Here is a 13,357-nt window from a genome sequence, read left to right as displayed (position 1 = left end):
TTTCTCCATAATAGTGTCGAACTCTATTGCTAGTCTAAAATAGCACTTTAATGTTTAAATACCTGATGTTAATTGTTGTGAATTGTCATGTCATTTCAGCTCTGACATTCCCACAGGAAGGCTTACCAGTCTCTGTGAATTCACTGTGTCCAGTATGGAAACTGCTTGGTGTTTTATTAAACTCTGACTTTAAAAGCTAAAATAGAGCCTAAAGAGAGACTGCAGAGTTAGAAAAAAACAGTGGAGGAGCAGACTTGCAGACCATCCATGGCAGAATTCCTGTGGCTCTGGGGCTTATGTCTCCCCTTTCTGAGTGTCTCAGACCCTCTCTTTGTTTCTGTTTGCTTAGGCTCATAGAAATGTTGGATGTTAGGGACCTCTGAAGGTCGTCTACTCCAAGCTCCCACTTGAAGTGCCAGTGTCCCCAACGCTAGATCAGGTCAGTCAAGGTTTCAGGTGACTCTTGGAAACATCCAGGGATGGAGATGCCACCCTGGAATCTCCTTTTCCCTCTGTATTACATAGGATCTACATGATCACACTAAGGCCATGTAATATGCAAGGTGAAAGGAATAAAGAAAGATGATAATGAACAGCAAGTATGACTTGAGTAAGTAATGAAAAAACAAGGAAAGGAGGCAGCTTGAAAACTTGGATCTTGAAAGATGGACTTCAAGTCTTGGTCTTGGGTGTCATTAAGGAATGCCTCCCTGAATGTGTCTTCTTCTGAGACCAGCAGCAATTTCTTTACTAAGCTTCAGCTTGAACAAATGCTTGGGAAGGCTAATAACTCTTTCCTTGCAGCAATAGATTTTTATGCAAGCAGGAGCCTTGTGTCTGTCTGGCGTGTTTATTCCATTAGTTAGACCCAAGAAATAATACTGACTTCATGGTGGAAGTGTCAGAACCTGAAGCTGCTTTGTCTGCCTGAATGTTTTTGTAGGATAGAACTGGTAAGAGAGCAGATCAGAATATTTATTAAGAGAAACTAATTCATGCTCTTTCACAAGTAGGTCCATTATTCTATAAAATAACATGGGAAACTCATTACAAGCTGTAGTTTAAGACACTAGTTTTTCCACTGGAGGAACTATCAAAATATAAGCATGGCAATTGTGTGGGCTTTTAATCTTCTTAAATATCAAGCTTACAAGCTTAGTGGTTAATTTATAGTTTGAAGGTTATCTTTGAAATGAAAAGGGACTAAGTTTATGTCATTTTGGTTAAAGCTCAGATTAGAGATAAAAGAGCTTGAGATTCTGACACAAGATCTCTGACAGGAAAGCAAAGTATAGAGACCATCAAAGTTTCTACATTTTGGGTCTTTTCTCATATGATATATTAATTTTTTATAATTCCAATGAAAGTCATATATTCCATATATTCCTCAGGAATTTGTGTTCTAGAACAGCTAGCAAGTGTTGATTCTGACTTGTTAATGAAAAGAATGAGATTTTTTTTTCCTGGAAGTCTTAAAACAATTCTGAATAGATAATCCGTTTAAAAGTATTTGTTTAACCCAATTTTTATATTTGCAGATCTTCCTGAGATAAATATGAAATTATTGGTGTAAACTTGTAGGCCATTGTCAAAATTGGCTTCAACTGTTTTAAAACATTTCAAATATGATCAGTGTTTTACTTTGCTCCATTATCTCAGAGTTAATAACAAAGCATGTTCTCACTTCCTAAACCAAAACAGAATTATCGAGACCATTGTCTTTTCTTTGTTGAAAGGAATTATTTCCTGGTTTACATGGTTAAGATTTTGACAGCACTCAGACTCTCACCTGAAAGTATGTTAATTTTTCCCTTAAAACATGGGCTTCTTTTACAGGTTCCTGAAAGTCTGTGGCTCTGAACTAGTACGTCTTGAGTTGTCTTGTGGCCATTTCCTCAATGAAACATGCTTGGAGGTCATCACTGAAATGTGTCCAAATCTTCAGGAATTAAATCTCTCATCATGTGATAAAATACCACCTCAGGCTTTCAACCACATAGCCAAAGTGGGCAGCCTAAAGCGTCTCATTCTCTACAGAACGAAGGTGGAGGTAGGAACAGCTATTTTCAGCCTTTGCAATAAGCATTTCAATCCTCATAAAGCTGGTTTGGGGTTTGGTTTTTTCCAATAATGAAGAAGTAAATTCGTATTTTGAGTGTCAATTCAGAGCTAAACTCAGAAAATCCAAAGGTAGTTTCAAAAACCTGAGGATGGTTTTTTATTTTCAGAAAAGCTTTTGGCCTGTGTGTTTTAGCTTTCATGGTAGGTTGGTAACTTTTCACCTCCTGTTTTAAGCAATGTGGTAAAATTACAAATTTAAAGCTTTTCTTGTGTTTTGAAATGTACTCTAGACAAACTGTATTGGCAAATACAATTGTAAAATTACCATGTTTAGTAACTTCCTTTAATTTTCACCATTCTCCCCTTTCAAATCATTTGCTAATTTCTAGATTCCTACAGTCTTTGGATATTAGCAGTAATTGAGGCACGGAACACAAGTTTTTTATGAAACTTCTCATTTACAGTCTAAAAATTACCTCTTTATACAGTTACTTGCCCAAATCAGAGTTGTTACTGCTTGCTGCGACACATTTCCTCTCTAAGATAGAATGGGTTTGTGTGCCGCAAGTAGCTGAGAAGTCTGTTGTGGTTTGCTACATTTTACAAATATTGTATCCTCATAAACTTAGCAGTTTGGATCAGAAAAATTCCATTCTCTCTCAGTAGCTATATTACTCAGGTGTTACAACCTTGCCACCATGGTTTACCGGGAAGCTGTTCTACTTTTATGTTGCAAAAGCTGTGCCAGAATGGGGGCAATCCCATATCTCTGCAGGCTTTTTTCCTGGCTTCTAATTCTAGATTAAACATTTTAAGAAGGGTTTAGTTGTGTGTGTTACTTGTGTTTGTGCTTTTGGTGCACAGAAGTCAGGCTGTGACTCTGGATTGTGTGGGGAGTTAATCTGATGAAGGGAATGAAGCTGGAGCAGTAGGTTCTGTCAGCTAGATTGCAAGGGACATCTGGAGTTAAGACTACAATATTGCATTCATAAGCAGTTCACACCTGATATGTATTAGAGTTAGTTGGGTCTTGTTGATCTTTATTTGGTGACTCCTAAGTTTGTTTGTGCCCGAGTTCCAGCCAGGTGTCTGCAATGGAGTGGGTAACACAAGGTAGTTAGATTGAAGGGTGATCTACCTGCTGTGAGTGGTGCTCACTGTGGGGTGTGCAGTCACCATGACTTTGTGGTGGCTGCTCACTGTATTGAAGCAGTTTTATTTTCTTCAAAAAATTATTATTTTCTTCAAACAATTATTATTTTCACAAAGAAAACTGGTGAGCCCTGCATTTTTTTGAATAAAACTGTATTGGTGCCTTGGGTGTATCTGTTTTGTTTCTACAATACTAGTCTTTGTTAATCTTGGATAAATCTTTTTATTTCATTTTGATTATTCGTTCTAATTCACAAAGCTTTTTAAGATCCAGGAAAGATCACTGTATCAGAGGTAGTGATTGTATAATTTTTTTATTTTTTACTGTTGGTTGATCAGAATCTTCTTGATTATTCTCAGGTAACTTCTGAAGTTTGAGGCTTCATGCTTGTATTAGTGCAGCAGATGAAATGTACTCTGAGGTGAATGGTAACTCATTCCTCTGCTGTTGCTTTGCTGAGCAGAGCTTGAAATTAAACTGAGTGTGGGTAAATGTTTCCTGACTTTGAAGCCCTTAATTGTGAAGATTCACTTCTCCCTTTCGTGTGTATGGACATGCAGCTTGTAGCCGACAAGAACATTCATTCATAATCAAGTTTATACAAGATTGTGCTTCTGTTTTATATGCATATTTGAACAAAAGGCACTGTTCCTAATAAACAGTGGAAGAGAAATATCTGGAAATTTAAATAGGTAAATTTGAGATGATGTTTGGGTGTCACTTGTTAATATGAAGCCACTTAACAATATACATTGTAGATCACAGGTCAAAAAATAAAAGGGAAAGAATGAAGATGTGGCATAGGATTTGAATTAGAGCATTCGAACTACAAAAGTTACAGATTTGTAGAAATAACATTATTTTTCTCAATATGAGCTTCTCTTAGTGCAAACCTTTGGTTATCTGTACAAAATAGGCTGCCATTCCTTCTGTACTTTTCAGCTGGTACAGAAATCTTGTTAGTAAGTGATGGCTATATGCAAAAAAGGATAGATTGATCAAGCATGCTGTCAAGTGATTGAGACTTCTCTAAAACTTGTCAAAGAGCTGTTAGTATTCTTGATTTTTGTGAAATTTCTACTGCTGTCTTCATTGTTGGAGCTTCTGAGGAGCAAACAGAGGAACAATGCTAATGATTAACCAAGAACTTGGCATTGTATTGTTGCCAACTGGATCTGCTCAGTGAAAAGAATATGAGGCTGTGAATCCACTAAGAAAAAAATGCAAACTGATAACAAGTATGTGTTTATTATGAGAAAATAAGAAGGTGATAAGAACAGAGCTGATACAGTGCTCTGTTAAAGTTCTGTTTCAAAATCCAAGAAGAAGAAACCAAAAGAAAAATCTGTTCATTTCATTTAGACTGTTTTCCTAAATAATTCAGGGGCTTGCTTTTTTCCTAAACCAAGCAATGACCAAAGTAAACTACAAAAATTTCATGTGTTAGAGCACATCTGGGTAAACAGTACAGTTTTTTCTTTTGGTTGTGGATTTGGACGTGATTAAATAACATAGGATGCTATTTGTCAGTATGTAATAATGCTGTTTCTGGTTTTGCATTATTATGCTTGATAAAAAATACAGAATTAACATTTTAATAAAATAAATGGTATTTCTCCCATACACACTCCCAAGTACCTGCCCAGATCCAGGATTTTCTTGCAGTCTAAGTCCTGCTGTAGCCTTTTCCTTTACTTTTTTGACTTTTAATACTAAAAAAGAGGAAAAAAATTCTTTCAACATCTAAATTTAAAGTATTTGTTGTACTTTTCCCATGTATATGATTACAGTGACACTTATAGATAAATTCTAAGGAAACACTCTGCTGAAACACTGACTACTATTAATGAATTTTTTTTAGGTGCAGAGATTTTGAGGACAATGGAAAGTTAATGAAATTAATAAAGTTATGTTGTCTGAGCAATTGTAATTACAGTTTCTTCTTTAGCTGTTTTCTTTGAATAGGTTTTGTATTTAAAATTTTTGTCATTGTTTTTGCAATCAAAGCTGGAGTTTTTAAGTGTATGTTTTTAGTGAAATGGGCAAGGCTGGTGTTTTGCTACTCAGTGTACTGCTGCTTTGGAACGTTGCTGTCTGCAACACTGGAGAATGTTGTAGTCTTTGGTCTTAACCCTGCTGATTCTTAAGGCCATCTGTGATGTTATTTCCTTGACATATTGAGTGTGAGGTTTTGTGTATAGAATTTTTTTCTAACCTCTGAATTGAAGCTTCCAATACCTTTGAATGATTTCAACATTTCTGTTAGAAGAAGGAAAGTCCAGTGACTTTCAGTAACTTTTCAATTAGTGAAAAAAGTATCCTGCATGGCTATCCTCCTTCCCACCAAATGTGGCTCATTTTTCCAGTGCTTTAAATTAATTAATAAAGGTTCTTAAAGGTTGTTTGATTATGTATATGCTTGAGTAATTTGTATTTTGCTTTGAGAAACTGATCTCAACTTTTTATAAATGTAATTTCTTTGTGCTCAACACCACTGTTATACCTGTGGGATTTTTGTGCTGGAGGAATTAGTATTTACTGATACAGAATTCCTTAGTGTTCAGAGTGTATTCACAGCATGACTAAAGCACTTGTTGGCCTTTATACTTTTGAAGAATACAATGAACAATGTATTATTGTATACAGTACTTGGCAATGCACATCTTTATCCTTGAGCAGGAATATTTTCTTAATTGAATGCTTATTGTGAAGTATTTAGTCCATATAAATCATGCAGCCAAAAAAGTATTTTAAGAAACCAAAGCCAAAATTACAGTAGAAGAACTTGTCAGTCTTCTTACTGATGGGTGTAAATTTTAATGTAAGATTATATATTTCATATTGCATGATATTCTGAAATCTTTCTAATGTGTAAAGGAAAAAAAATGTAAAGTTGGTATTGCAATTATATTTGAGATACAAAATGAACTAAATTCAAATCTAATTACAATGGACAAAGGGCTTTGTTTTTCATACATTTTAAAGAAAGTGTTGTATTTATAAATTTTTACCTCTGATAATTTTGACCAAAAGCAAATTTGGAACTTGGGCAGCTGCAAGAAAGGACACTGGAAATCTTGGATACCAAAAAGAAGCAGAAGAATCATAGCAGTAAATGTAATAACTCTTATTTTCTTATACTGTGAGCAACATAACAGTTAATGCTGCCATAAAAATGTCCTACAGTGTTTTCAGAAATACCCTGAGTCGCATCATACTTTTGAGAGGTATTGTTTAAAGGGTTTTCAGTTTGGGCAAAGTTCCATTGGCTTGGGTATGAATCTTTAGGATGAAGAGCTGCAAGCAAATAGTGGGGGGAAAAAAAAGGTGAAAGACTCTAGCTGGAATGTGGATTCTTGGAATCAAGTTGAGTCTGACAATTGTGGGATACAGGGCCTTGATGGTGCTTTTTGATTTCATGTCAGGCTCACAGTGTGGAATTTGGTTGTTTGAGCCTGTAATGTGAAGTGAGGGGGAAGAATGAAGGTGTAAAACAGATTTGCAGACATAAGGGAGGACATAATTTGACCAAATACAGCAAAATCAAAATACAGTAATTTAATTAACTGCAGAGACTATTAGTTTCATTGAATTAATTCAGTAATTGCTGTGTTGCTGTGTCCCAGTCCCTGCTGTGCCCCTGGCACAGAGAACAAAAAGGTGTCCCTGAATATTCTGAACCCAGCTTGCAAGTGACACTGGGTCTGTTTCTGAAGAGCCAGGTTGTTGTGACTTTTGAGAGGCTACACTTGCACTCATTAATAAGGCTCATTCCACCTTGTTCTTCTCTTATCTCACACTTACAAGTGTCCATGTTGCATCAGTGTTTTTAAATGTGTTATAAAGTTTTGGAGACGGAAGTTTTATCACTGTCTCAAAAATGATATCTCAGAAATGGTCCTATAATCCATGTGCATTAGGGAGATATGGACAGCAGATTTTTAATGAATCCATTTCAATTGTCTCCCTTTTCATCATGTTTCTTTCCATGTTTTATCTTCCAAGGTGATAGCTGATGGATGCTTGGGGAGAATAGAATTCCTGTTCTAATGCCAGCTTCTAGTATGGAGGAAAATGATTTGCTGCCATGTTTATTTGGAATCTATAAAAGAAAATTGTCTGCATTAATGGCAGAGGGCATAACCCTTGTGATTGTGGTGTTTAAGGACAGGGTGGGGGCTCATCCTGGAAAGGGACTGGGTCCTACATCTCTTGCCAGCATTTTTCAGTCAGTTTGGAGATGCTAGCTGAGCTGGGTCCAGGTGCTCTGAGCTAAACAGTTTCCAGGAGTTCTTCCCACACCTAGCTCTTCTGTGATTCTCATAGTGCTGATGACACTAATTGGGAATTTAACCCGGGAGCTTTGTGTTCCTGATCTCTGACTGTGGCCAGTTGGAAGGAGTCTGTATGCTACATTTCTTCTGTCAATACAATTCGTTTAGTAGCAACTTATTAATTCTGTAGCTGTGGCATGAGGATAGATACAAAGAAGACTGAGATTCTCTGATGTGTGATACTGTATAGGATACTCTACATAGGGGTGTGTGTAAGGACATAAAATACTGTACATAACTTAATATGCTTTTCTAGGTTGCAGGAAGTTCAGTTTGTAACAAAGCTCAACCTTTTTTTATCTGGAAAATTTGAGGAAAGGATTGTTTAATGTTGTTTAAGAGGTATAATAATTTCTGGCCACAAAGTGATTGGATACTTGCAGGGGATATCTCTCTCTCTCTGGGACTTCGTGGGCATCATCTCGTTCTTCCAAAAGGCCACACAAACACCACTGTAAAGGGTGAGGTGACCTCTTCTATTTGTTTCCTCATGAAATAGCTCAGGGAACTGAAGGACTTAAGCCTTCAAACAAATTTGGCCACCATTTAGTTCTAATGTAACATATGATTCCTCGACATTTTCTGTAACATTTTATTTAGCTGAAAATTAACATATAGTGACAAATAGACCAATAGACAGTGATCAACTTGAATAGCTCTGTAGACCTCTAGATGCAAGTACAGTTTCAAGAAATAGTGTATTATGTATTTCGTGCGTTATTGAATGTTTGTTTACTATCCCCACATGTGGGTTTTTTCTGTAAAAAATAAGCTACTGAGAATAGGTGTTTATCCTCAGAACTCAAAACCTTAGAAGTAATTTGGAAATGAGTGCTTTCTGGGCAACCAATAGATATGAAAACTTTTTCTGAAAACTAAGGCTAGTACTTTGTAATTTTCTAAAATTAATTTTGTGGGTTTTTTTCATCTGTTTAAACCACTGACTCTCACATGTTTATTAGCATGCATTTCCTCTCTATAAACCACTCACAGTACCTCATATCTGTAGCATAATTGTTTTGAAATATCATAGACCAAGAAGTCTGGAACTTAAATTATCTTGATGCTTTGAAATACTGTGCGTGTGGGGGAAAATGGGAGGGAAAATCATATTGTACAATTTCTTTGTTGGAGCAGATTTAGATGAAAATTGTATTTCAGCATTATCCTACATTTGGTTTTCTACATTATTAATGTATTACATTCTCCTTTCTGTTAAAAAAAAAATTGCTTTTAGGGACTATGCAGCATGATTGTAGATTTTTAGATGCAGAGGTACAATACTTGGAAATTCCTGAAGTAGACTGTTTTTTTCCTTACAGGCAATATTGGCTTGCCCTGTTGTACCTTCCAAAAGGCATGGCTCAGTAGAAATTTACAGAATTCTGGCTTTGCATCCAATGAGGTTTTTAATCATTGTGGTAGAATAGCAGATGCCAAGTAATTTCTGACTTAGTTCTTTCAAAGGCTGTGCCAAGAAAAGCCCCTCACCCAAACAGTTGATTTTTGGCTTTCTTTTAGTGCTGTATAATGCCAAAGGGAGGAAAAAATAAGAATTGTGAATTTTTGTAGATTTTTAATTGCTTTTGACATTCTTAACAAGATTGTATTTTACATTTTTATGGGGGGTGTTTGTGATTACAAATTTCTATAGCAGCACTGGCACTCAGATTGAAATAGAATTGGTTTCTTTTGAGGACTTCCTTGTTTGGTTGGTTGGGGTTTTTAATACAGGTAGTTCTAGTATGACAAAAATTTTATTGGTGTGGTAGCTATGGAATGCTATTTCACTGGCTTAAGGTGGACTGATATGTGAAATACTTGAAAATACAATTTAATTTAACTACAGTAAGTAGCACTCATGGTGTGTGTGCTGAAGTTAGAGATGTTTTGGGCTAATCTGTTCCCACAGTTGTATGTTTGTCTGGGTGAGTTCAATCAATGCCAATTCCAGCATCCCTTGCTGTAAATTTAAACCTTTTGGGAACAAAAGCTGCTGCTTGGGAAGCTTCTGCTCAGATCATGAACAGAGGAGCCTTTCTGTGCAGTTCTAAGAATATTTTGATTTTTCTACTAAGGAATCAGCTTCTGAGAATTGTGGATGTGATTGGTGGGCTTGAGAGAGACACAGATTTCATTGGCTTGGCCTTCACAGTTCTCCAGTTCTTTTTTTCAGTATCTCGGGTTCCAAGAATTTCAAGAAATTCATTGAAAAGTCATTGACTTTGATAGTTTTAGGAAGACAGAGTACTTAGAGCACCCTGCAGAGTTACCTCCTCTTTACCACATTTACCCCTCCTCATTGAGGTAGGATTGTGGAGCTGGCTATTGAGGGAAGTATTTTCTACTAGAAACTTGGATTTTTAATGTTAAAAATACAAAATTAAATCCTATATAATCCAATTTTTTCTTCAACAAAAAGGTCAACTGGAGAATTAGTAACTCTGATTAAAAACATAGCAAGCAAGGGAAGGGAGGAAGCAGTCTTTAATTATCTAAAGATAATTTTTAGATTCCTTTGTCTTAGCAATAACGTCACTGAAAAATTTGAAGAAACAATTGCAGAAGAATGAAAGTATTTTAAAAGACTTAGACTCTTGTTTTATTGAGGGACTGGAAGAATTCCTAATTTATGTCAGACATGGTTCTTCTGAGAAGGAGAAGAAACAACCTGTTGTTTGTCTCCAGTAAAACAGTTACAAATTTAAAAGCATCTTGCAAGATTTGTCTATAGAAAGTTAATTAAAAGCTGCAGACTATTTCTTCTCTAGCCCAAAGCAAAATGTTGTTTTTCTTAAGCTCTTCCTTTAATCTTCCAGAGTCACACTGTGGTGCACTTATGCCTTGTAGCATGGTAGTGGAGTTGTTATGTGATAGCCATATTATAGTGCATCATTTGTATTTTTTAATCCTTTTTATATTTTTTAATCTCTAACTACTTGACAATGAAACTGCAAAGTAAATGAGTAAATAGTTAAATGTTCTAAGTGCATCTTTCACAGGTGAGTCACAGACAGAAGGGTTTTCTGTTTGAACAGACATTGAGCTCAGGCTATTTGTTGGATGCTTTCTTTATCATACGAACATCAGAAATGATTTGTGCTTTCTGCTGGATCATGAATGAAAAAAAAAAACAAACTGAAAAAGCCAAGCAAGAGTCAGTCTTGCCATGTGTATTGCTCTGGCACCAGTGTTTGGTTTTTGTGCTGGGGGGTGTCTGTTCAAACCAGCAGTACTTTTACAACATCGAAGTCAAACCTTTTGTGATGGCCAAGGCCTTTACAAAGACAGGTAGGAGGCAATTCAGTCCAATACCACCTGTTTATATGAAAGTATGCACACAGCACAGAACACAGTAAGTATTATTGTGTGTATCCAGGTGTGTATTACAGGGTGGAGGAAGGACTTTGATGTTTGGACAGACCTGTCACCTGTCCTGTGTGGAGAAAAGTAGGATTTCAAATGGTAATCTCATCTCCTGTTCAAGCCAGGATCAGCTGTGTTGATGTCCTTTCTGAGAGACATTTGTTGTACCTGTATATAAAGATTTCAGAGAAGCTTCAGGCCATCTTCCCCTTTTCTGAGGTTTATGACTAACTATTATGCCTTAAAATATTTCTGAAATATGCTCTGTAAGGTTGTGTTTAGCAGCACTGTCATATCTTTCTGATCAGTTTGACATCACAGTCTTCTCTCTGAAAACAACTTCTTCACTCTGTTTTCCTCATCTAAAAACCTCTTTCCTGGGAATGGAGGATAGAGCAGACCATTTTATTCACTCACTTTTTCTGTTGTCTGTGGCATTTTATAAAAATTGATTATTTTGGTAGATTTTGTTTTGCTTGGATGGCAAAAGAAATTTAGACCACTGATGCCATGATTCCATTTAACAAAAGTAAATCTTATCTAAAGTTTGTTTCTAGAGTGGTTTTTTTGGTGGGTTTTTATAATCATCCACTCTCTCTCAATCCCTTTAGAAGGGAGCAGGTACAAAGCTAAACTTTGCCTTTGTTTCAGGGAAAACTCAAGAAATCTCCAAACTATAAATGTCTTGGCTGCCAGGCTGAAGAATGTTGTTAGATGGATAGTCTTTGATTTGAATGTCTCTGCTTGGCCAAGAAAGTGAAGTTAGACTCCGGGTTCAGGCTCCTCTTGTGAAGCACTCTGACGTTGGGAAGTTGGCCTGTTGGAGCTCCAGGATGGGGTGACTGCCTGGCTGTTCTCCTTCGCTGCTGTAGGAGTGGTGTCGCTCATGTTGTGGTACTGACAGATGGCTTGACACAGACAGGTTATTACAATGATCATCCTCCTATGTGGGGTGCATATGGATTCTGTGAGCTGCCATTCTCTCCTGCTATTTTCATGTCTTTTGCCACCTGGATTCTCAACTGACTGAGACACAGCTAGGCATGCACAAAGGGTTTTTTCTTCTTGCATGACATATGCAAAGCCCACCTCAGTTACAGAAGAACAGACACTGTGTCTGAAGGAAATCTGGTTTGCTGTGTGTGGGCATGTGTGAGCCCTAGAAGAGGAATTAATATAGCCAGTGAAATGAATGTTGAGTATGTGGTTGTTTACTCTTGGGCTTGACTTGGCATGATTTGTGATGGTATGACATGGTGTTCTACCAAGCTCCCTTCTATTACTCAGATTTCTAGTGCTTTTTTCCAAAGTTGTTTTTGTTTTTTAAATAATAGTTTAAAGTAATAGATTGTGAAAAGACCTTTGAAAATGTAGCCTCAGTGCATGGCAGTACAGGAAGGACTGTCTTGAAAAAGAGAGGGACTAAAAAGGTACTCTGGGAGATCCATGACATTCCTGTTGAAGCTAACACATGGAGCTCAATTATCTATCAAGATAACTATGAATGGTAGTCCTCCTCTCTATTTCACCCCTCTCAGAAGAGGCATGGAATTGATCTCACATCCTACCAGCTGTTCAGAGTCACTGTTCACTTTTGTACTGTTTGTGTCAAGTAAGGAAAGAGATTGCTGTTTCCCATCCTTTAAGGCCAGTGGTTAAATTCCAATCTGGAAACCATTACTGAAAGACTTGGTAGAATGCAGCAATATATTCAGCTTTCCTGTGGAGACATCTGAATACTTGCAGAAACCTTGTTTGGAGCTCTGTGTGCAGATAGAGGCTGATTTGTTTAGCTCCAATATTTTTGGAGACAGGGGTTTGGGGATTTTGCTTTTAATTTGTGCATCTGAGTAGGTTCTGAAGCTCATAGCTTTCACTGAGTTGAATAGGAAAGACTGTGTCTCATTCTCTTTGAGTTATTTGTTTATTCCTCTTTCATGATCCAGATCAGCCATTTGCTTTTTAACTGTTCAATTTAAAATGAATTCGATATTTACACATTTACCAACCTTAAAATATTATTAATAACCTCTTGAATAATGACTTTTTAATGCTTGCATTCCATTCTCTAGCTACCTTTTCCTTTAAAAAGTGAATGAAAGTCAAGCAAGCAAGGGACAGTGACTTTGTAGGACTTCTACCAAGATATATGTGAGGAAGGCTTACTCTTAATATCTACTTTTAGGCTGCCTTTGGGAAATCAAATCTTAGAGGGCCAAGCTGGAATCAAGATTCAGCATGTCAAGTGTTGGGTATTTATAATTGCTCCTTGGAGACACCTAAATTAAATGTCTGAAATGTCTCTGTGAATGCCCCATGCTATGTCCCTCTTCTGTGTCTGCCAGTCTTTCCAGGAATCAGATGTTTCTTCTTGGTGATACGGCAAAGGATCATCTTTCTGCCAAGTTCCATTGGAATGTAATGGAGGAAATTAACTAAAGCA

The 13,357-nt window shown here is 36.8% G+C and overlaps 1 protein-coding gene across 2 annotated transcripts in view; it reads left to right on the top strand.

Moving 5' to 3' along the window:
• FBXL4 (F-box and leucine rich repeat protein 4) overlaps positions 1-13,357 on the top strand; it is a 57,464-nt gene that overhangs the window by 29,271 nt on the left and 14,836 nt on the right. For both annotated transcript variants that reach the window (XM_005483984.4, XM_074538546.1), the window contains exon 6: positions 1,837-2,050. In XM_005483984.4, coding sequence (XP_005484041.1) covers positions 1,837-2,050 — 214 coding nt within the window. The remainder of the gene's footprint in view (positions 1-1,836; positions 2,051-13,357) is intronic.

The sequence above is a fragment of the Zonotrichia albicollis genome, chromosome 3, assembly GCF_047830755.1.
Source record: "Zonotrichia albicollis isolate bZonAlb1 chromosome 3, bZonAlb1.hap1, whole genome shotgun sequence".
Taxonomy (NCBI): domain Eukaryota; kingdom Metazoa; phylum Chordata; class Aves; order Passeriformes; family Passerellidae; genus Zonotrichia; species Zonotrichia albicollis.
This window is presented reverse-complemented; position numbering and strand designations above follow the sequence as displayed.